This window comes from Cheilinus undulatus, linkage group 11 (assembly GCF_018320785.1).
Source record: "Cheilinus undulatus linkage group 11, ASM1832078v1, whole genome shotgun sequence".
NCBI classification, from domain to species: Eukaryota; Metazoa; Chordata; class Actinopteri; order Labriformes; family Labridae; genus Cheilinus; species Cheilinus undulatus.
In genome coordinates this window covers 1,974,131-1,995,019 of record NC_054875.1, presented here as the reverse complement: position 1 = coordinate 1,995,019, position 20,889 = coordinate 1,974,131, and the positions used below count along the sequence as shown (strand labels likewise).

The 20,889-nt window shown below is 41.9% G+C and overlaps 1 protein-coding gene and 1 long non-coding RNA gene across 4 annotated transcripts; one reads left to right on the top strand and one right to left on the bottom strand.

The window, feature by feature from the left end:
* Positions 1 to 677: 677 nt before the first annotated feature.
* On the top strand, positions 678 to 13,087 carry LOC121516925. Of its 3 annotated transcripts, none has more exons than XR_005992526.1 (7): positions 678 to 810; positions 905 to 967; positions 1,059 to 1,179; positions 3,214 to 3,331; positions 3,696 to 3,916; positions 11,397 to 11,644; positions 12,894 to 13,087. It is a non-coding gene; the product is annotated as an uncharacterized LOC121516925 (long non-coding RNA). The 3 variants fall into 3 exon arrangements; XR_005992524.1 differs by having other exon boundaries at positions 1,059 to 1,184; XR_005992525.1 differs by lacking the exon at positions 3,214 to 3,331 and having other exon boundaries at positions 1,059 to 1,184.
* si:ch211-251b21.1 (uncharacterized protein LOC571720 homolog) lies at positions 2,893 to 20,138 on the bottom strand. Its single transcript, XM_041798353.1, has 10 exons — positions 20,038 to 20,138; positions 19,833 to 19,908; positions 11,153 to 11,184; positions 8,276 to 8,455; positions 7,761 to 7,984; positions 6,157 to 6,254; positions 5,725 to 5,942; positions 5,406 to 5,625; positions 3,734 to 3,984; positions 2,893 to 3,308 (listed from the first exon to the last, which is right to left on the bottom strand). The coding sequence occupies exons 2-10, from the start codon at positions 19,894 to 19,896 to the stop codon at positions 3,210 to 3,212; spliced, it is 1,386 nt and encodes a 461-aa protein (XP_041654287.1). The 5' UTR covers positions 19,897 to 19,908; positions 20,038 to 20,138; the 3' UTR covers positions 2,893 to 3,209.
* Between the last annotated feature and the right edge of the window lie 751 nt (positions 20,139 to 20,889).

Here is a 20,889-nt window from a genome sequence, read left to right as displayed (position 1 = left end):
AAACAGAGCACATTAAAGTCTGAGTTTAATTACTTCATACCTGCAAACAGCCACTAACCACATCAACTTCGGCCCTGACTAATAATTTAAACACTTTAACTCGTACTCATGTGGACGTTTCAGTCATGAGGATGACCGTGATGTCAGAGTAGCTGCTGTAATTCTGCTTCATGCTCTCTGAGAGGACTGTGTCACTCCTCTGTGCTCAAAATCATCCCTGAATACATGAATGAGAACGCCGCTCAGCCTTACACCAACAGAAATCCAATAGCACCACCAAGTGGTCGGACATGTGCATAACAAGTTGCAAAGATAAAGTTTAACCAGCTTTGAAAATGTCTATAAATGTTTATTTTCAGCCTAAAAAGAGGCCATGAGTATTAGTCTGGCTGTGCATTCTCTCAGGTAGTATTAAAGATATCCTAAAGCAGTGTTACTCAACCAAAGAGCCAAACTGGTGAAAAACACCTTTGTGTAACCCAGGTTAAAATGGTCCTCATCGACCTTCTCCTTGTTCATGGCTATTCTCCTTGTTCATGGCTATTCATCACCCATTGGCTACATTACCTGCCAGTCAAAACCTCAGAGAACAAATCACAAACAACCTCTTCAGCAGTTGACCCCTCCCCCTCCCCTCCGTGCAGCTCACCTGTTCTTAATCAGCCTCTCACTGATCTCCACTTCTCACACACCAGCTGAATCTGAGAGCAGCAGCAGAAAACCTCACTCAACCTTCCTCCACACCAAACTCACTCTGGAAAAAGCAGAGAGTGAAAAACAGAAAACTGGAGACTGGATTTTGGAAACCTGGTGAGCTAAAAGCGCCATAACACTTTAAACAGTTGTGCTCATACCAGCAAACTTCTCCATAACTCCACCTCAATATTAATTCAACACCCTACAGAAAACCTGGACTCTCCTGTGTGGCCTGATGCAGATACATGCAGTGAGAACCTGATGGAGAACAGTGAGCAACATTTGACAACTTTGATGAAGAGGAGAAAGGACCTCATCGACTGAAAACTTCATGTTCATTAATCACCTGTTGTTTTAAACAGGCCAGGTGTTTTTCTGCCCTGCACTGGAGGAATCTGGATGACGAGCTAAAGGACAAAGAAGACTTCTAAAGGCTTCCCCTTCTGCACTAGACCTCAAGCCTCAAGCCTGGGCCCTCTCCTGGTGCGGTAGGCCAAACCCTTAGCCCTTCTTCTTTAGTTGGGGAAAAAAACTTTATAAAAGGACTCTAAAGGCATTTATTTATTGTTGAAGCCTAGGTAGAGCTTTACTTAAGATTTTTCAATTGAAACAATTTGAAAAGTGAATTTATGTACCCTTGGTTATTCATTCATCTGCCTGAAACATTTTTTTTTTTAGTTGAATGTGAATTTGTTGGGTGTGTTGAAGAAAAGTAACTCTACTTTTATTAAAAAGGAAGGATTGTGATATTTGGTTATATTGAAATGGACATTTACAAGAGAAAAATTTGATATGTAGTTTGTAATTTTGTTTTATTTTAATGTCTGGTTTTTCCTTGATTTTTATATCAGGTGTTTTTTGTTGAACTATTATAATTTTCAGTACAGTTGGCCTAAATTTAACTGTCTGTCTCTGTCAGTTTTTATTCAGTTCCACTAGCCTTCACTCTAACCTTGATATATGTTTAAGAAAAAAAATCCTAGAATTATTCCTAAATACTTCATAAGTGTAACATTTGAATAGCCACAATCTAAGTGGTGAAAAATGTCAAAGGGTTAAAGTGGCGTTTGCCATTTTATACCCTTTAACCACTTTTTGCTGCTTTTTGCCCATTTTACTCAATTTTTACTCATTTTTGCTCTGAGTTTTCTGCTTTTTGAGCATTTTATTCCCTTTTTAAATAGCAAAAATGGGTGAGAAGTGACAAATGAGTTAAAGGTGGAAAAAATGGTCAAAAAGCAGCAAACACGTTTGAAAAGTTACTGAAATGGGGAAAAGCTGCAAAAATTGGTGAAAAGGGGCAAAAATGTGAGAAATGACTGACCACTTACAGGTACATCTCAAAAAATTAGAATATCATGAAAAAGTTGAATATTTTTGTCACTCATTTCAGAAAGGTAAACTCATATATGAACTCATCACACAGAGTGAAATATTTCAAGCCTTTATTTCTTGAAATGTTGATGATTATGGCTACAGATGCTCTTCATGCTTCCTTCTGCTCACAAGCTTCATGGAGATGCTGGTTTCATTTTCCAGCAGGACTTGGCACCTGCCCACACTGCCAAAGGTACCAAAAGCTGCTTCAATGACCATGGTGTTACTGTGCTTGATTCTGACCTGAACCCCATAGAGAATCTATGGAAGATGAGAGACACCAGACCTGAAGGCCGCTATCAAAGCAACCTGGGCTTCATTTCACCTGAGCAGTGCCACAGGCTGATCGCCTCCATGCCACACTGCACTGATGCAGTAATTCATGCAGAAGGAGGCCCAACCAAGTATTGATGCATAGAAATGAACAGACTTTTCAGAAGCCTGACATTTCTGTTTAAAATATCCTTTTTGATTGATCTTATGTAATATTCTCATTTTTTGAGACACTGAATTTTGGGTTTTCTTATCTGTAGCCATAATCATCAACATTTCAAGAAATAAAGGCTTGAAATATTTCACTCTATGTGTAATGAGTCTATATAATACATGGGTTTACCTTTCTGAAATGAGTGACAAAAATATTGAATTTTCTCATGATATTCTAATTCTTTCTTCTTTTGTTTGTCCCATGCTTTATAATTTTCCCTTTAAACAGTTTTTGTCACATTAAATGTTAATGTGTGGATGAGATCCTAACAAATGCACACCATAAACACCAAAAATAGAAATGAATACTCTGAACCAAGATGACATTTAGGACACCGAGGGATTTATTGGGAATGTATCATCAAATAGAAACAGTTACAGTCACAGAGAAAGTTTACAGATCAGAAGTTAGTGTTAGAGATGTGGATTTCTACCTGAACAGTAAAACAATGCTGCTCTATTTCCCTTTGACTGGAGCTAAGTGTTGAAGAGTTAGTTCATGTGATCCTATCATCATTTAGAGTCAAAACCATCCTGAAGGACATCTAAACATACGGCTACAGAGAGAGAGAGAGACGGTGTATTTATGGAGACAGATGCTCTAAGCTTAAGGAGAATTCTGGTCAACAGCTAACATGTAAACTTTAATTTCAGGCTTTGCTTTTGTCCGAGCTCTCTGCCTCTGTGCTCTCTCCTCCTCTGCCAAATCGCCGACTCAGCTCAGACGTCAACACAGAGCAACACGATTTCTGAAAGAGAAAAACACCAAGAGGTCAGAAAATCTGAAACAGAGCAGGAAACATCGTACAAAAGCAGTAAATAAGCAACATATGCAGGACTGATTTAACCCCCCCCAATAATTACTGTTTTGTGTGTTTTTTAGAAAAAAAATGACCATCCTGTAATCAAACTGGCATTTAAAGGGTTAAAATCCTCAAAATGATTGAATGTTTGGTAGTTTTGAGCACAGCTCAAGTTGTTTAAGAGATTTATGCAAAAAAAGCAGAAAAAATATCAATCTGTTAATTTTTATAGCAGTTTTTGAAAGTGGGCATTGTTGTCCTTAATGGCTTTAAAGGGTAGTAAATGAAAGTGATGCCTGAGGGTGAACTGATGATAAACTGCTCTGTGCTCAGCTCTGCCAGACAAACCAAACATCAGACTCTCCCCCTACCTTCCCATCCTTGGCCTGGTTTCGGGCCTTGGACAGGAGCTCCAGCAGAGCCAGCAGCAGGCCGACAGCCAGGCCCAGGCCGAGCAGCAGGAAGAGACCCCGCAGGTCGCTGGTGTGCAGGGGCTCAGAGGTGGAGGTCCCCTCTGCACTCCTACAACTGCTGGCCCACCATTTATCCCTCAGGTAGGTCAGCTCCCCGGACTCACTGAGCTGAAGGATGGCTATGGTCAGGTTCTTCACCAGAGGAGAACCTGGGCGAGCAAAGAGAAGGGGGGAGGTAGAAGACGGAGGAAATGGGTGATTGAATCCACTGAAAGGGACCAGAAGGAGTTCAGATTAAAGATGCTCTTGTTGGTCATAATGTTAGAATCTCCTTCATCACTCCAAAGCTGTCATCTGCTCAGGAGTCTGCTCAAGAATCCCAAATCCAGTAAAACCAATATTTTATCCACAGCAGAACATAAACAACAAATCTGAAACTGAGACATTTTACCATTTCATGAAAGATATTAGCTCATTTTGAGTTTGATAGCAGCAACACATCTCAAAAAAGTAGGGACGGGGCAACAAGAGGCTGGAAGAAAAAGTTTTACTGAAAAAGATGGAAAAAAAAAAAAAACAGTCATGATTCTGCAGTGAAATCACTGCATGGGCCCAGGAACATTCCAGAAATCATCGTCTGTCAACACAGTTGGCCGTGCCATCCACCAATGACAGTTACAGCTGGATCATGGAGAGAAGAAGCCATATGTGGACTTTCTGCCTTCCCAACCCTCCTTCCTTGCTCTTTTCCTACTTTACCTCCTTCCTTCCATACTTCCTACCTTCCAACTTTCCTCTCTTCCTCCCTTCCTTCCTTTCTTCCTTCCTTCCATACTTCCTCTCTTTTTTCTTACTTTCCTTTCTTCCTTCCATACTATTTTCCTTTCTCTCTTACTTCCTTCCTTTCTTCCATACTTCCTTACTTCCTCGCTTTCTTCCTATTTTGTCATTTCACATGGACTGAGGAAACATGGAAAACTGTTCTGTGGTCAGAGGAAACCACAGACTCTGTGTCCTGTGGACTAAAGAGCAGAGGGAGCATCCAGCTTGTCCTCCTGGCTCAGGTCTAAAGCCTGCATCTCTGATGGTATGGGGTTGCATTAGTGCCTATGGCGTGGGCAGCTCTAACATCTGGAGAGGAACTATCAATGCTGAAAGTAGAGAGAGCTTTTAGAGACACATATGCTCCCATCCAGACAACGTCTCTGTCAGCATGACCATGCTAAACCACATACCACATCCATCACAACAGCATGGCTTCACAGAAGGAGAGTCCGGGTCCTGAACTGGTCTGTCTGCAGTCCAGATCTTTCACCACAGAAAACATTTGGACCAAAGAAGACCCAGGACTGTTGAGCAGCCAGAACCCTACATCTGACAAGAATGGGACAACACTCCTTTCCCAGAACTCCATCAGCTGGTCTCCTCACTTCCCAGACATTTCCAGACTGTTGTTAAAAAAAGAGCAGGTCCTGTCCCTAGATTTTTGAGATGTGTAGCCGTCATCAAACTCAAAATGAGCTAATATTTCATCCCTTATGTTGTTTCAGTTCTATTGCGAGTAAAATGGGTCTATGAGACTCGACAGTCATTGATTTGTGTTTTCTGGACTAGAGGACCAAAGACTCACCCAGAGGCGCTGCGATGGAGTACCCTCTCATGCCGATGACCTCCTGTGCCCGGATCAGCTTACAGTAGCGAGCCACAGCCAGGTCCAGGGACACGGACTCGCCGATGAAGGCAAAGTCTCCCTCCTGAGCCCGTCGGATCCCCTCTGCAGGGGTGGCCACAAAGCTCTTCTTCCTCTCCATGTTCTGGTAGAGCCGCCGGTACACTGGGTTGTTCGACAGCTGGAGAGAAACATGCAATATTTGACCTTTCAGTCCAGTTTTATGAACGTCTCTCAGACTTTACCAAGCATGTGAGTTTTAAATTTAGGAGTGTCTGACCTTAAAGAAGGCCTTGGTGGACCCCCCATCCACGGTGCCGTATTCAATCACATCCTGGTTAGCCAGATCCTCAAAGCTCTTGATGGAAACATGGTTCTGGTCCGAGTGCATCATGGAGTGCATGTTGCCAAAGTAGCAGGCCAGAAGCAGTACAGCAAAGATCCACCAGATGGCGCTGACGATCCGTCCAGACAAAGCTTTGGGGTGAGGACCGGCGCCTGATGGGACAACATAGATGAATGTGAAGCTCACTTCATTTCCATCTCATCAGTGCATCCTGCAGTTTCAGTGACATGTAGTATACAGAAACTTTAGACTGAATCTCAGCTTATCATTAAATTTACTTCCTGGTTTGTACCTAAAACAAACTCTGAGTTAAATTCAGACTCTCTGATGAAGCAGCCTCTGTGTGGTCCAGTATTATGGAGTTACCTTGCAGCGTCAGAGCTCCAGTGATGTACCAGAAACTGTGCAGCAGAGTGAAGCTGTGCTGCTCTGAGTCCGTCTCTGACCATTCACACGGGCTGATCCTAAACAGACCATTGACAGGCAACGTCACCATGACGACAACCACTCTAGATTCTTTAACCTTTATTTGAACTGTAAGAGTTTCTGCATATTTTAATCAGTAATCAATCATGTATTACCAATGTGTTCTAGCCATTTATCAAAGTGTTTCATAAATAAAGTTAGTGGAAAGTCAAGTCTCTTTCCTTCCTTCTTTCCTTCTTTCTTTCTTCCTACCTTCCTATCTTCCTTCCTTCCCTCCTATCTTCCTTTCTTTCTACCTTCCCAACCTGCTTCCTTTCTTCCCTCCCTCCCTTCTTCTTTACTTCATTCCTTCCTACTTTCTTTCCTTCTCTCCTTCCTTCCATACTTCCTTGTGTTCTACCTACTTTCCTTTCTTCCTTCTTTTCTTCCCTTCTCTTTTGTTCTTCCTTTGTTGCTTCATCTAGCCTTCCTTCCTTCCTTATTTCTTTCTTTCCTTCCCTCATTTCTTTCTTTGTTCCTTCCTTCCTTTCTTTGTTCCTTCCTACCTTACTTCTCTGCTTTCTGCCTTACTACCTGCCTCCCCTGCTTCCTTTCTTCCTTGACTTTCTCCTCCCTTCCTTCCTACTTTCCTGTCTACTTCCTTACTTTCTCGCTTTCTTCCTACTTTCTTTTCTTCGTTCCTTCCTTCCATACTTCTATCCTTCTTCTTGACTCTCTTCCTGCTTTCCCTTCTTCCATACATCCTTCCTTCCTTGCGCTCGTCCTATTTTCCGTTCTTCCTTACTTCCTTCTTTTCTTCCATTCTTACTTCCTCGCTTTCTACCTACTTTCCTTTTTTCTTTCCTTCTTTCCTTCCTTCCTTCCTTATTTCCTTCTTTCCTTCCTTCATCCTCCCTTTCTTCCTACTTTCTCTTCTTTCCCCTTCATTTCTTTCTATCTTCCTTCCTTCGTTCTTTACTTTCCTTTTCATTTTGTTTTTTCTTTCCTCCTCTGTCCTTCCTACCTTCCTTTCTTACTCATTTCTTTCTTTCCATACTTACCCCCTTCCTTCTTTCTACTTTCCACCCCTCTTTGTTCACTTCTCCATCATTCCTTCATCCCCCTTTCCTTTCCTCTTCGTTTTATCCTTCAAAGCTTTTTTCCATTTGTTCTTCCTTCCTTCGAACTGTCCTCTCACTCACTTACTTCCTTCTTTTCATCCTTTCTTCCCTCCAAACTTCCTTCTAAGGAGCACTGATGGTTTGTGGTTAGGTTGTGCCCCCTGTATGTGGGCTGCTGGGGTTCCAGTCTGGCCAGTGGCTCTCTCACAGCATGTCAAATCTCTCACCTGTTTCTGGCTCTACCCACTCTTTCTCTACAATAAAGGTAAAAAGCCTTAGAATAGATCTAAATAAAGCCTTCTCCCCTCCTTTCTTCCTTCCTTCTTATAAGATACAAAACTGATAACGTCATTTTTGCCTCACTGACCGATCAAAGATTGAGCAGAGGTGGAGACCTCTATGGACGCAGTTGTTTCATGGGCACTCCTTGACATTTGTACGTACCTTCCAATCAGGAAAATGCAGACCCCTGTGAGCAGGAAGGCCACAAGGAAACCAACCCACATGTCGGTGGAGAACGGAGACAGCAGACTGAAGCCGGCGTCCTCAAAGGCCACGTCTTTGTGCATGACAAAGCTGATCCCGATCTGCATGAAGGGCGTGGTCATGTCCACATACTGCTCTCTGGTCGCCGTGAGGGTCAGCGGGGCCACGGCCAGGTCGGCTTCCTGATGGAGGGACACGAACAGAAATCGCTCAGAGCATGGAGACAATGTGAGAGGAGGGCTGAAAGAAACCGCTCATGTCAGACAGTTTAATATTTCCATAAATCAGGCCTGCTGTACGTCAACAAAGATGCACGTTTTACTGAGCAGATATGATTTTAAAGAAGATAACTGCATTTCCTCTGATCTGACTGTTCTGAATGAATCCAGAAACCTCTACAGAGCAAACATGTTTAAAATGACATGGAAGCGTTTGTTACATTTAAGGTCAAGTACAGCTGCACGCCAACTCACCCCTCTGATGACCTCTCCGATCATACCGTTCCAGTTCTCGCTGGCGTCCATGGCGCCGTATTTGCCGTCCTTCACCAGATGGATGTTGTACTTGAAGCCCAGCTTTTCAGAGAGCTCAGAGATCAAATCGATGCAGTAACCCTCCAGCTCTGAGCCTTTCCTCATGGTGTACGGGTCCTCCTGTTAAAGAGAGAGAAACGTTAGTGAAAGGGATCCATGCATGTGACCGGGGCTAACGATGCTAACGCTAACACGTCTGCAAAGATGCAGAGAAGTTAAACTTCAAATAAAATACTTTCTATGAAGCCTGCTGTTTAAATGCATTTCATCACATTATAAACATAAACAGACTTACAATGCATGAAGTCAGGGGTGTCAAACTCAGTCACAGAAGGGCCCGGATTCTGAACTAAGGTCTGACCTGAGGGCCTAACAGGGTCCACATTTAACTGTCAACCTCATTTATGCCAGTAATAAACTATGGGGAAAAACTAGCACTGACGATTAATGATTCTGAGATTTAAAAAGTCAAAATGATAAGTTAAAAAACTCAAAATCTGAGATAAAAAGTCAAACCTATTAGTCCAAAAGGTCAAAACACAAAACTAGATGTTAAAATAATGCTTTTAAAAGGAAAATATTTTTAAAAAAGAAAGTCACAATCATGTTTTTAAGGCAAAAATATGATTTAGAATTTAAAAATGTGAACCTAAAAGGTAAAAATGTGAGATACAAGCCCATATGATGAATTGAAAAGGTCAAAATATGAGATAAAGCATCAGAGTTATTCATGCAAAAGGTTAAAACATGAAATTAGATGTTAAAATAATGCTTTTAAAAGGCAAATATACAAAAAAAAGTCACATTTATGTTTTTAAGGCAAAAATATGACTTAAATTTAGAATGGAGCACCTTTAAAGGCAAAATAAATTGAAAAGTCAAAATTCTAAATTATAAAGCCAAAAATATTAGATAAAGTCAAAATAATTAGTGTAAAATATCAAAATATGAAATAAAAGTCCAAATAATAGACTGAAGTCATCATTGTGCAATAAGAAAATTTTAAAATTTGAAATAAAAGCTTAAATGAATATCTTTCTCCATATACTAATATAGTTTTATATCTAATAATTTTCACTTTTTATTTTTTTCACATTTTTATGACTTAAGGATATTTGATATCATCGAGGTTAAGTTTATATTTTTATACTGGAGGAAATCTGCAGACCTCATGTTTTAGGGCCAGTTTTAATAAGAACATATTATCTGGTGGGCCGAGTGTAACTGTACAACAGGCCACATTTGGCCCCCGGGCCTTGAGTTTGACACCTCTGCATGAAGTCTATACTGCTGTATAACTGTGGTTATAAGCAGCTGTGGTTACTGATCATGCTTTTAAACAGTAGAAAGAACTATTCATGACGCCACCGTCTGCCATGAACTATAAACAACCTTATAGTTTGTTGTTGTAATATTAATTTAAATGCATGATGTCTTTTAGTTTTGTAATACCTTTTCCTTAAATCAGTGGTTCTCAACCTTGGGGTCAGGACCCCCTTGGGGGTTGTGAGACACTGAGAGGGGGTCTCCAGGTTCCTTGAAAGAACTATGAATATGTTTTAAATAACACTGTTGCCACTTTACACCAGATTTGCCAAATTTTAACCCCTTTTCATCATTTGCTCCCACCAGTTTTAACACATTTTTACCATGTAACACCTACTTTTGTCAGTTTTAATCACTTTTTTCTTTCTGTTTTTGTCACTTCTAAACCAATTCTTGCCACTTCAGCCTAGTGTTGCTTCTGTTTACCCATTATTGCCACTATTAGCCCCTTTTTACCAATTTCTACATACAATTTTTTCCCATTTTAACCACATTTCACTAGTTGATGGGCCCAGTTTTGCCAGTTTGACCAATTTCTGCCAATATCTCCCTATTTTTTTTCTCAGTTAACCTTTCTTGCCAGTTTATATCAATTTTTCATCCCATTCACCAAATTTCCAACCATTTTTGCCACTTTAAAGCCATTTCAGAAACTTTTGAACTCCTTTTTACCACTAATTCTGCCCATTTTTACATTTTTATCTATTTTTATGCCACTTCTAACCCATTTCCGCTACTTTTAAAATCCAATTTCACCACTTTTCCCAACATTTTTTGCCATTATTTACCCATTTTAGCCATTTTAATCCATTTTAATTTTTTTTTTCAACAAAATAGATTTACATTTTAAGAAGGCTATTTACTACACAAATGATTAAAGAAGGATATTTTCTCCTTGATAAGAGTGGCAAACGTTTTTAGGTTAAATATAAAAGTTGAATATCACAGCTTGACTTTGCAATGGGCTGTGGTTTTGCTGACTGCCATGGACCCCCAATTTGGCTGGGTGCCAGAAAGCTCTCCCATTTATCCCCTTAATGGGAAGCTTTGTCTGCACATGACTGTTCTCCATTGTGCATGGCTGTCTTCAACCACCTTCAGGTACAGTGGGGGTCCCCGGTCTCTGGCACCTTTATTTTGGGGTCAGAGGCTGAAAATGTTGAGGACCCCTGCCATAAAGGACATGAAAAACGATCTCTCCTGGCTAGTATAACAAATAAGTTAACCAGACGTCAAAAACACCAAAATATCCCTTTAAAGTTCATCATCCAGGTTTGCCTCAATGGTCCTCCTCCTCTTCTCTATTTGTCAGATTTTTTTTTCTTTCTAGACTTTAAAGGACCTTACTGAAATAAAAGCTGGACCCGTTTAACAAAACATGAACTTTTCTTTCACAAAGGGTGGATTGAGCAATAATGACTGTTTCACAGCTGCTGGAGGCTGCTGCCATCCTGGCCTCCTATTTAAGAGTCAGATCCAAAGAGAGAATACCTTAATGGTGGTGATGGATAACTCCTTGGCATCTAGAGAGGAAAACACAAACAGGACAATAAATTGTGGTTGTTGTAATGAAGCGAGTTAACATAATCAAGCATGAGCAGCGATGAGAGGATTTAGTCTGAGCCAGTTCTTTGGCTGGTTTAGTTTCATGTCTGCAGGCTTATGTGCAGAGCGCCTCTGAAAACTAATGAAGGATTTTCTTTTCTTTCCCTCCCTCCGTGTGTTTTTCTCTTAGCCACAGCAGTAAATAAGCCAAACAGCCAGTGGAGGACAATGGCAGCGTTGTTGTCGCTTGTTTTCAAGGAGACGTGGAGAAAAAAAGCTTCAGGCTGAAGGGACACTTTGAGGTTCAAACGGGGCCCCTGTGGAGGGGATCAAAGCGGGGGCCGTCCTGAAAGATGTTGTTCATCAAAGCTGCATACTGAAAAGGTGGAAGTGACGATAGCTGCAGTTCCTGCGCCAGCCACTAGAGGCTCTCCTGCTGTGAGTAAAAACCCATAGAGCCTCATGTTAAAACGTCTGAAATAAACATGACTCCAGCCTGCTGCAAACAAACCCTTCTTAGGTATTCTTCTTAAATTGTTCACATATTTATCACACTTAAATGTCTGCGATCATTAGACTAATGTTAGACAGAGATTACCTGACTTAAATGATGATTTCATTTATTAAGAGGAAAGAAACATCCAAACCTACCTGGACCTATGTGAAAAAGTAATACCCCCCCCCCCCCCCTAATCATGAATAAATTGTGATCAATCACACTTTTTCAGAAAGCTAAGTTCAGTTTCTCTGTCAGCACCCAGACCTGATTACTGCCAGACCTGCTGAATCCAGAGACCCCTTAAATAGAACCTCTCTGACAACATCATGGAACCATCTAGACCAGTAGACCAGTGTTACTCAACCACAGAGCCAAACTGTTGAAAAAGACCTTTGCAAGAGCCACGATCTAAGTGGTGAAAGGTGGCAAAACAGCTTGAAGCAATAACAACAAGTTAAAGGAGGCAAAAAAGGTCAAAATGTGGCAAAAAATGAGAGAAAAGTGACTAAAATGGGCAAAAAGCAGTCAAGAGCAGCAAAATAGGGCATACCAGGATACAAGTGGTATTTAATGGCAAAAGGGTAGCTCAAATGGGCAAAAAATGGTGAAAGGGGCAAAAATGGGATAAAAGTGGCTAAACAAAGTTGCAAAAATGATCCAAAAGCAGAAACAAGTTGTATTTAATGTCAAAAGACAGCTTAAATGGGTGAAAAGTGGGGAAAAAAATGGGGAAAAGGGGCAAAAACAAGGTCCAAAAGTGGCTAAAAAGTGCCAAAAAAATAAGAGAAAAGTGACTAAAATGGGCAAAAAGCAGTCAAGAGTGGCAAAATAGGGCAAAAAAGTAGGAACAAGTGCTATCTGATGGCAAAAGGTGGCTTAAATAGGCGAAAAGTGGAGAAAAAGGGCAAGAATGTGATGAAAGTGGCAAAAAGAAGTGGCAAAAATGGGCAATAAAGGAGAAAGGGGGGAGTTAATGGCATAAGGCAACTTAAATGGGTGAAAAGTGGCAAAAAAAAAAGGAAAAAAGGGCCAAACTGGGATAAATGTGGCAAAAAGGGGATAAATGGGACAGTCAAGTTTGACAATTAAAGCCTCCTGTATAAGTCTGGGAAACAAACTGATTATTGTGTTTAATTTCTGAGGTCAAAGTTTCCCTTTTCTAAGGTTTTCTGGGGAATAATATTTCAGATGAAGACATCAAAGAGCCACATGTTGAGGATCACTGGTCTAGAGAAATTCAAGAAGAGATGAAGATCAAAGTCACTGACATCTGCCAGTCTGGAAAGGGCTACAAAGATGTTTCCAAGGCTTTGGGATGCAGGCCAATCATCATGAGAGCCATTACCCACAAATGGAGAAAACTTGTAAAAGTGGTGAACCTTCCCAGGAGTGGCCGGCCTACCAGAATGACTCCAAGAGCACATGGACGACTCATCCAGGAGGTCCCAAAAGAACCCAGAACAACATCTAAAGACCTGCAGGCCCCACTGACGCAGTTAAGGTCAGAGTTCATGATTCAACCATCAGAAAGAGACTGGGCAACAATGGCATCATGGGAGAGTTCCAAGGCCAAAACCACTGAGCAACAAGAACACAAAGGCAGCATTTCATCAGAAGAACATCAGACCAGCAGTCAGACATGGCGGTGGTAGTGTGATGGTCTGGACCAGGACCTGAACCACTAGAAGCATGAATTCTGCTCTCTAGCAGAAAATCCTGTAGGAGAATGTCTGACTATCAGTTTATGACCTCAGGATGAAGCTCTCTTGGGTTATAGAGCAGGACGATGATCCCAAACACACCAGCAAGTCCACCTCTGAATGGATTAAAAACTAAATGAAGGTTCTGGAGTGGTTTAGTTAAAACTGAGATATCCTAACTCGAGTTTTGAAAGTGTTAAACCACTCAGCTGTATGTAATAAAACATTTGGCAGAGCAACTGAACAAAATAGCGATGTTTTGGAGGTATGTCTTTTATAAGCCCTGGAGGACATGCATGCATGTTTCTGAGGTAATGTGTTGATTTTCATGATGGAAAACTCAGCTTTGACATTCTTAGAAAATAAGATTTAAAGTCTTAAATCTTTAGGAGACAACTAAACATTTCCTGTTATCCATACATGTGGATGTATGTCCACTTAGGACTTCATCAGTGTTTCCTCCAAAAAAGCCACTAAAAGCTAATCTTGCAAAACAAGGACCCCTCTAGCTCCAAGAGAACTTGAACAACATACAGTGAGGAGTAAATGCTCAAAAATAATTTGCCTACTCAAGCTTTAAGTTGTCATTCTGCCAAGAGGAGTGTTTTTCCTCCAGAGCAGCCCCGCCTCTGCTGTCTGTCTGCAGAGTAACAGCTCTGTGGGCTTTGGCTGACCTATGAGACCGGGGGTCACGCTCCCAAATCATCCCTCACATTAGCCTCTCCTCCTCATCTGGAGTCGTTTCAAAGCACAGAGGGGGCATCATCGTCTGTGGCAGCGTCCCATTTCTCACCAGTGGAGGGGCTGCTGCCGTGCTGAGGCCCAGAAAGCACTGTGATAAATCAATTAATCTGGGGTGGGGAGGGAGGAGGCTGCTGGGCAGGCGGTGAACTGACAGGCATCTCCGCACATCGTAGGTCCTGCCATCCTCCTCTGGAGGGGGCTGATGGGGTGTCATGGGCTCTGTATGACCCCACCAGGCCTGCTTTTGTTAACACATGCAGTTATAATGAACTTGCACCCCTGGCACCTCCGCTCTGCCCCCCTCCTCTCTGTGGCCAGCCCTGGCAGGGCATGTTAGGGCCTGCTGGACACGCTGAGAATGCCATTGGTCACAGTCCGGTCGAAGAGAAAACAGCTTGGAGTGTGAGGGGTAATGTCGGGGGTCGTCCCTGCTTTGACTGTTTGATGGACAGGGACTGAAGAATAAAGGAATAAAGCACCATGATGTCACCAGGGGTTTATCTACTGACTTTGGAAACCTTAAATTCCACGTAAGCCATCGCCATGTTGGTTCTCTCTTGAAGAAGTGACCATATATGGATGAGAAGGCGGAGCTGCAGCATAATGAGGACTAAGCAAACCCTGTTAGTTGTGGTTAAAGTAAACTTCAGTTTATTTACCTGGTAGTAACAAGCAGACACCTGAAAAGGTGGGTCTCTGCTTCTATCATCATTATAAAGACACAGCCATGATTACAACCACAAGCACACCTACGGGCAATTTAGAGGCATCAAATGAGCTTTTCTGGACTCCTGGAGGAGGAGAGGAACCAAATCTGACCAGGGATTCAAACCAGGAACCCCCACTTTAACCCCATGAACAAGCTCTCAGGTTATCTGGAGCGTTACCTGTGACTGACTGATGATTGGACAGAAATGACATGAAACAAACCAGGATCTCTTTCACCACCCAAACCTTCACAGCCTTTCTCTCCTTTTCATCAGTAAAGGCAGCTTCCTCCTGAGCCTTAGCGCCAGACAGCCGTCAGCCGCTGCAAACGTGTCCTTTTAGAAAACTAAATCTACAGGATGTTGGACAGAAATGTTTAAATCCAGCTTCCTGAACAAACAACCACAAGAACAACGCTGGCAGCGCTGCAGGAATGCTTTTAATCCGGGTGTAAAAGCCACCAAGATGACGGAAATCCCTCCGAGTTAGAGTGAGATTTTGGCTGATCAGAATGATTAATTTAAGCAAAAAAGGAAATCCATGTAAGACCAGCATCCCCTCTCCATATTAGAGGAGCTCTTATAATCAGAATCAGAAGTATTTTAGCTGTATTTACCCAATCAGGGTCAGTAAAGCTGAATCAATACAAGAATTACTGTTCGACAAGATTGGTTAGGAAAATTTAGTCTGAATGATCAACAATTCTTCTAGAATTTAATTTTCAGGAGCACAGATTGCATTCATGCAATATGCAAAGAAGAACATCCTTCTTCAATCTGAGACAGTTAGGTTAAAACCTCTGATTTTTCCTCCAATCAGGGGGCTCGCAATCAGAACAAGTCTTTATGAACCGTGGACATTGTTGTAGTGAAACTTCCATCCACTAGGTGTGACTGCTGAACAGCAAACCGCTGTTTTTGTTTCATGGATGAATTCCACATAATGAGGTAGAAAAGCTGCTAAAAGAGACCTTTAATGTAAGCAATCCCAGAGTGCTTTGCAAGTAGCTTGCAGCATTAACCAGGAAGGGCATTTTTAACAGCTTTTCTCCCTTGTTTTGTTAAACTCATGAAACAAAAACAGCGGTTTGCTGTTCAGTAGTCACACCTGATGGGGGGAGGTTTTACTAGAACAATGTCCACGAGTCATAAAGACTTGTTCTGATTAAAAGCCCCCTGATTGGTGGAAAAATCAGAGGTTTTAAACTTACTCTCCCAGATCAAAGAAGGAGGTTCTTCCTTGCATATTGCATGAATGTAATCTGCGCTCCTGAAAATTAAATTCTAGAAGAATTGACGATCATTCGGGCTAAATTTTCTAATCTTGTCAGATCATAATTCTTGTAATGATTCAGCTTTACAGCTCCATGAAGACGGCAGATTAACTCTTGGCGCCAGTGTTTATTCAAGAAAATACTCAATTGGGATATCAAGATTTCAACAGGCTGTAGCTTGAAAGTGGTTAGAGACAAAGGCATACTATAAATGAGAAAAATCTTCAGTATGACCCAAAGTTTGTGATGGGAGTAAATTCACTCATCTAATTTGCATATTCTGACATCACCAGGCAGCCTTCACCGCCATTGACTGTGTTTTCTCCCATGGCTTCTACCCTATGCTTCTACCATGTCTCTACATCTGTGGTGTTTTTCATTCCCGATCCCCATCACTATTCGTGGTGCTTGCCCCCCCCGATACCCCCACCACATCCCCCAACCACGGAATTCGCCGATTACTCCCATCCCGGCCACGGTGAGGCAAAGCATCGGCTTCACTATGTGCTGCTTGTGGACCGTCATGGTGCACTGTCATTGCCAACAGTCTCACCCAAGGTTTCACCGGACAACTGAACATCATGGCAGAGGGTGAATATTCCTCTATTCCTCCCGGCATTGTGATTACACTTGCTACAATTCGCTGTCTTTCTCTCTGTTACGCTCCGACTCATCTCCTCGGCCTGGCGTGCGTCTGTCAAACTCTATAAACTCCAAAACTTTGAATAGAAACACACCCAAAATGCTGCTGGGATTGAAGTTACTCATATCCGCCATCTCCTGGTGTAAAGTGGTAACAACATTAGGCACCATATTTGCAGCTAGAGCCTGTTAAATTCAGCAATGTTGATTGTCGCAATTTTGCGACTTTGGCACTTAAAGGGTTAAAGTGGAAACACACTGGACGACTCTGAAACGCAAGACCACAGACATGAGGACTCACACACAGTTTTACTTTTATAATCTTCAGAGAGCAAACACACTAGATGACTCAGCCAGACTGTGAGACCACACACACCTGCTGACCTGTCATTAACCTCACATGAGATCTCACAGAATCTCACGTGATCAAAGCTGTCATGGTGTACCTTACAGTTCCAGAGAAGAATCAGGATGACATCCTGGCTGAAATGAAGAAAACAAACTAAACTTTTCCTCCATAATGATACAGATGGGATGCCATCATCTATATGACGCTGCACATGTTTAAACATCTTCTATCTTTATTTTACCTTTTAATAATTTTATTAAATAGACAAAATAGTGAAATCTGATATTTTCGGATCCACAGCTGTTGTCCTGGACAGCCACAAACATTTTAGACAGACATTTTAATTGTGAGACGGCGATGATGGAAATGTCTTTGGCCAGAGACAAAAATCGTGTTTGCTTTGTGAAGTTGAGTCCACGACCGTCCGCTACAATCCGGCTCACTATGCAGTGAAGAAGAGTAGAGGATGAGGGAGTGGTCTCCGGCATGTTCTGACTCATCAGTCTGAACTGATCTGATCAGTCCTGATGTTTACTGAATCACTTATGAGCTCAGAATTATCACCATAGACACTGTGTCCATGTTAGAAGTTTACATCTCACACATCAGGTAGCCGTATAGCTCCTCTGGGGAAGGGGCTCTCAAACTGTTCAGCCTGCACCCCCCAAATAAAGGTGCCAGAGACGAGGGATCCCCACAGTACCTGGAGGACCTGAAGCTTCTCTGGGTCTCATGACCACGCGGAGGGTCCTGACCCCCACCTTGAGAACCACAGCTCAATCGTTCTCAAAGTCTGGGTTAGAAACCACGGGTGGTTTATGAGATATTTTTGTTTTTTAGGTTTGCCATGAGTAGTTGCTCCTGTATTTAATGGGACGTTTATTTCTGCATAGCCACATGTGGGAGCTCCTTCTCCACCTACTCCAACATTTTAAAAACACAAAACAAGACTCCATGAGCTGCTGGATGCAAACAGAGCTAAAGTCGTCATCATGGATTCTGTTCCAGACTAGACGGCCACTGAAGACCCAACAGTCCAGCAGGCACCAAAAGCCTATGTGACAGAGGGAAGGTGGCCCACTCCAGGCTCATCAGCGCCATGTCAGGGCCAGACTGAGTCCAGAATAAACATCATCCAAGCTAGCACCAGTTATTAGCTAAACCAGTACGCTGAGGCCGGCCCAGCAGGCAGACTGGATGAGCAATGATGTGCAGGAAAGATGCTGTTGCAAACCCTAACCCTTCTGGTAAATACACCTTATTCTGTGCAGCTCAATACTCAGTGTTTAAATGTCTAGTGGGACCACAATGTTAGGGGGGCCAAAAGGGGGGTGGTTCAGCATTAAAGGGGGGCGCTGCTGATGTCAGAGAATGGCCATGGTCCAACACAAGTAAGCAGCAAAAAACACAGATGAGGTACAGCAACAGAGCGGCCCTTCCAGCTCTGTTTTAGTCTTTCACAACAATCTGGAGTTTCTACAGCAGTGATAAACATCCAGTCTGTGACTGTGGCTCCATCATGGCCGCTGCTTTGACAAGACACGGACTCTTACATCCATAAAAAACACAGAATTTCTCTGGTTTTGGAAACATTGAAGTTCATGGAAGAACTCAATGAAAAATATATAAAAAGGTTTAGTCAGTAGACATTCTGGTGGAAAAATCCACGTATGAAAACAAGAGAACAGTTTGCAGAATTAAAACTCAGATTTTCCCTTTGGCTGCCAAGGTTGATGAATAAATATGAGACTTTACACGATTTTAGACAGAAGTAACACTGATTATTGTCGCTCTGTGCTCATCTCTGAAGGAAAGCCAAAGGAGGTGAGGTCAAGTGCATCAGTTTGTCCATAAAGAGAATCTTCTACAACTAAAGCATGGATCCTTCTCTTCAATCCTTCAAACATGGCAGGGGTGTCAAACTCAGTCACAGGAGGGGCCGGATTCTGAACTAAGGTCTGACCTGAGGGCCTAACTGGGTCCACATTTAACTGTCAGCCTCATTTACACCAGTAAAAAACTATGGGGAAAAATTAGCACTAATGATAAATGATTTTAAGATTTAAAAAGTCAAAATGATATGTTAAAAAAACTCAATCTGAGATAAAAAGTCAAACCTATTAGTCCAAAAGGTCAAAACACAAAACTAGATGTTAAAATAATGCTTTAAAAAGGCAAATATTTAAAAAAGAAAGTCACAATCATGTTTTTAAGGCAAAAATATGACTTGAAATTTAGAATGGAGCTCCTTTAAAGGCAAAATAATAAATTGAAAAAGCAAAAATATTAGGTAAAGTCAAAATAATACATGTAAAATGTCTAAATATGAAATAAAAGTCCAAATAATAGACTGAAGTCATAACTGTGCAATCAGAAAATTTTAAAATATGAAATAAAAGCTTAAATGAATATCTTTCCCCACATATATTTTCATATTTAATAATTTTCACTTTTTATTTTTTTCACATTTTTATGACTTAAGGATATTTGATCTCATCGAGGTTAAGTGTACATTTTTATACTGCAGGAAGTCTGCAGCCCTCATGTTTTAGGGCCAGTTATGATAAGAATATGATATGACCTTGCCTTGTGGGCCAGGTGTAACTGTGCAAAGGCCACATTTGGCCCCCGGGCCTTGAGTTTGACACCCCTGATATATGGAGTCTAATAGTCCTGCAGGTGTTGCAGAGGCAGGTGTGTTTGAGCCTTACCTGCAGTGACGTCCCATACTGTCAGAGCTGCCACACAGAACACCAACAATAAGCAGCTTGTCATGACGCCACAGGCCTAAAAACATGTCATCAGCATGATTATTACTCTGAATATCAAAGAGATCATCAAGATGTTACGTTCAGTGATGCTAGATTAAATATAAGTTTAAAAACTCACACTGTGGTGTTAAAAAGCCGCCCTTACCTCTGATGAAGCAGGAATTTAAAACTTGAACTTCTGTTGGAGAGACGACTCCAGAACGTTGGGTCAGATAATCACAAGTGCTGCTGCTGTGCAGAGGGACGGCCTATGTGCAGAACAATGTAGTGGGGGTTTATATGGGGGAGCACGGGGGGAGGAGATATGAACCTCAGGGGAGAATAGACTGGGATTTTTGGGCAGGCTTTTAGAAGATATCACATTTTAACTGCTAAATGAGCTTCCAGGAAAGAGTTTTGCAACCCTAACATATTCAGGCTTTTATGAAAGATGTTCATTTTTATTTTTTCACACCCATCAGCCCATCATTTACCAGAACAAGTCTCATCATAATATGGAATCAGAATTAACGTGGACTGTTATTCATGTTTTTCTAGTTGTTTTTGGGGTCAGGAGGTCTGTTTTGGCCAAGATTTAATGACCCAGTGGTGCTGAACTTGTTTTTGTAAGATTACATAACAGAAGGGGGTGGGGGGTAGCAGGGGTGGAGGGGGGTGAAATGAGCTTACAGACGGATAGACTGGGGGTCCCAGGGAGTCAGAGGAAGGGATTCGTTCTGGAGTGCTTCTCAGCTTTTCTTAAACTTCTGCGGCAAAATCTGAAACCAGAAAATCTTCTGGGCCCCTTTAACAACAGAAACACGGGTCTTCAAGTATTCAGCTCCACAGTTTCATTCAGAAACAGAGGATCTGAATGTGAACTCCTGGTTTTTCCTCTCAAAATAACTTTAAACATCCGTTTGTGATGCTGGCTTCCTGATTAAAATGATTTCTCTGAGGGTTCAGAGACTGGGCTGGTACTGGGGTTTGTGGGGTGATAATCTACAATAAACAGGCC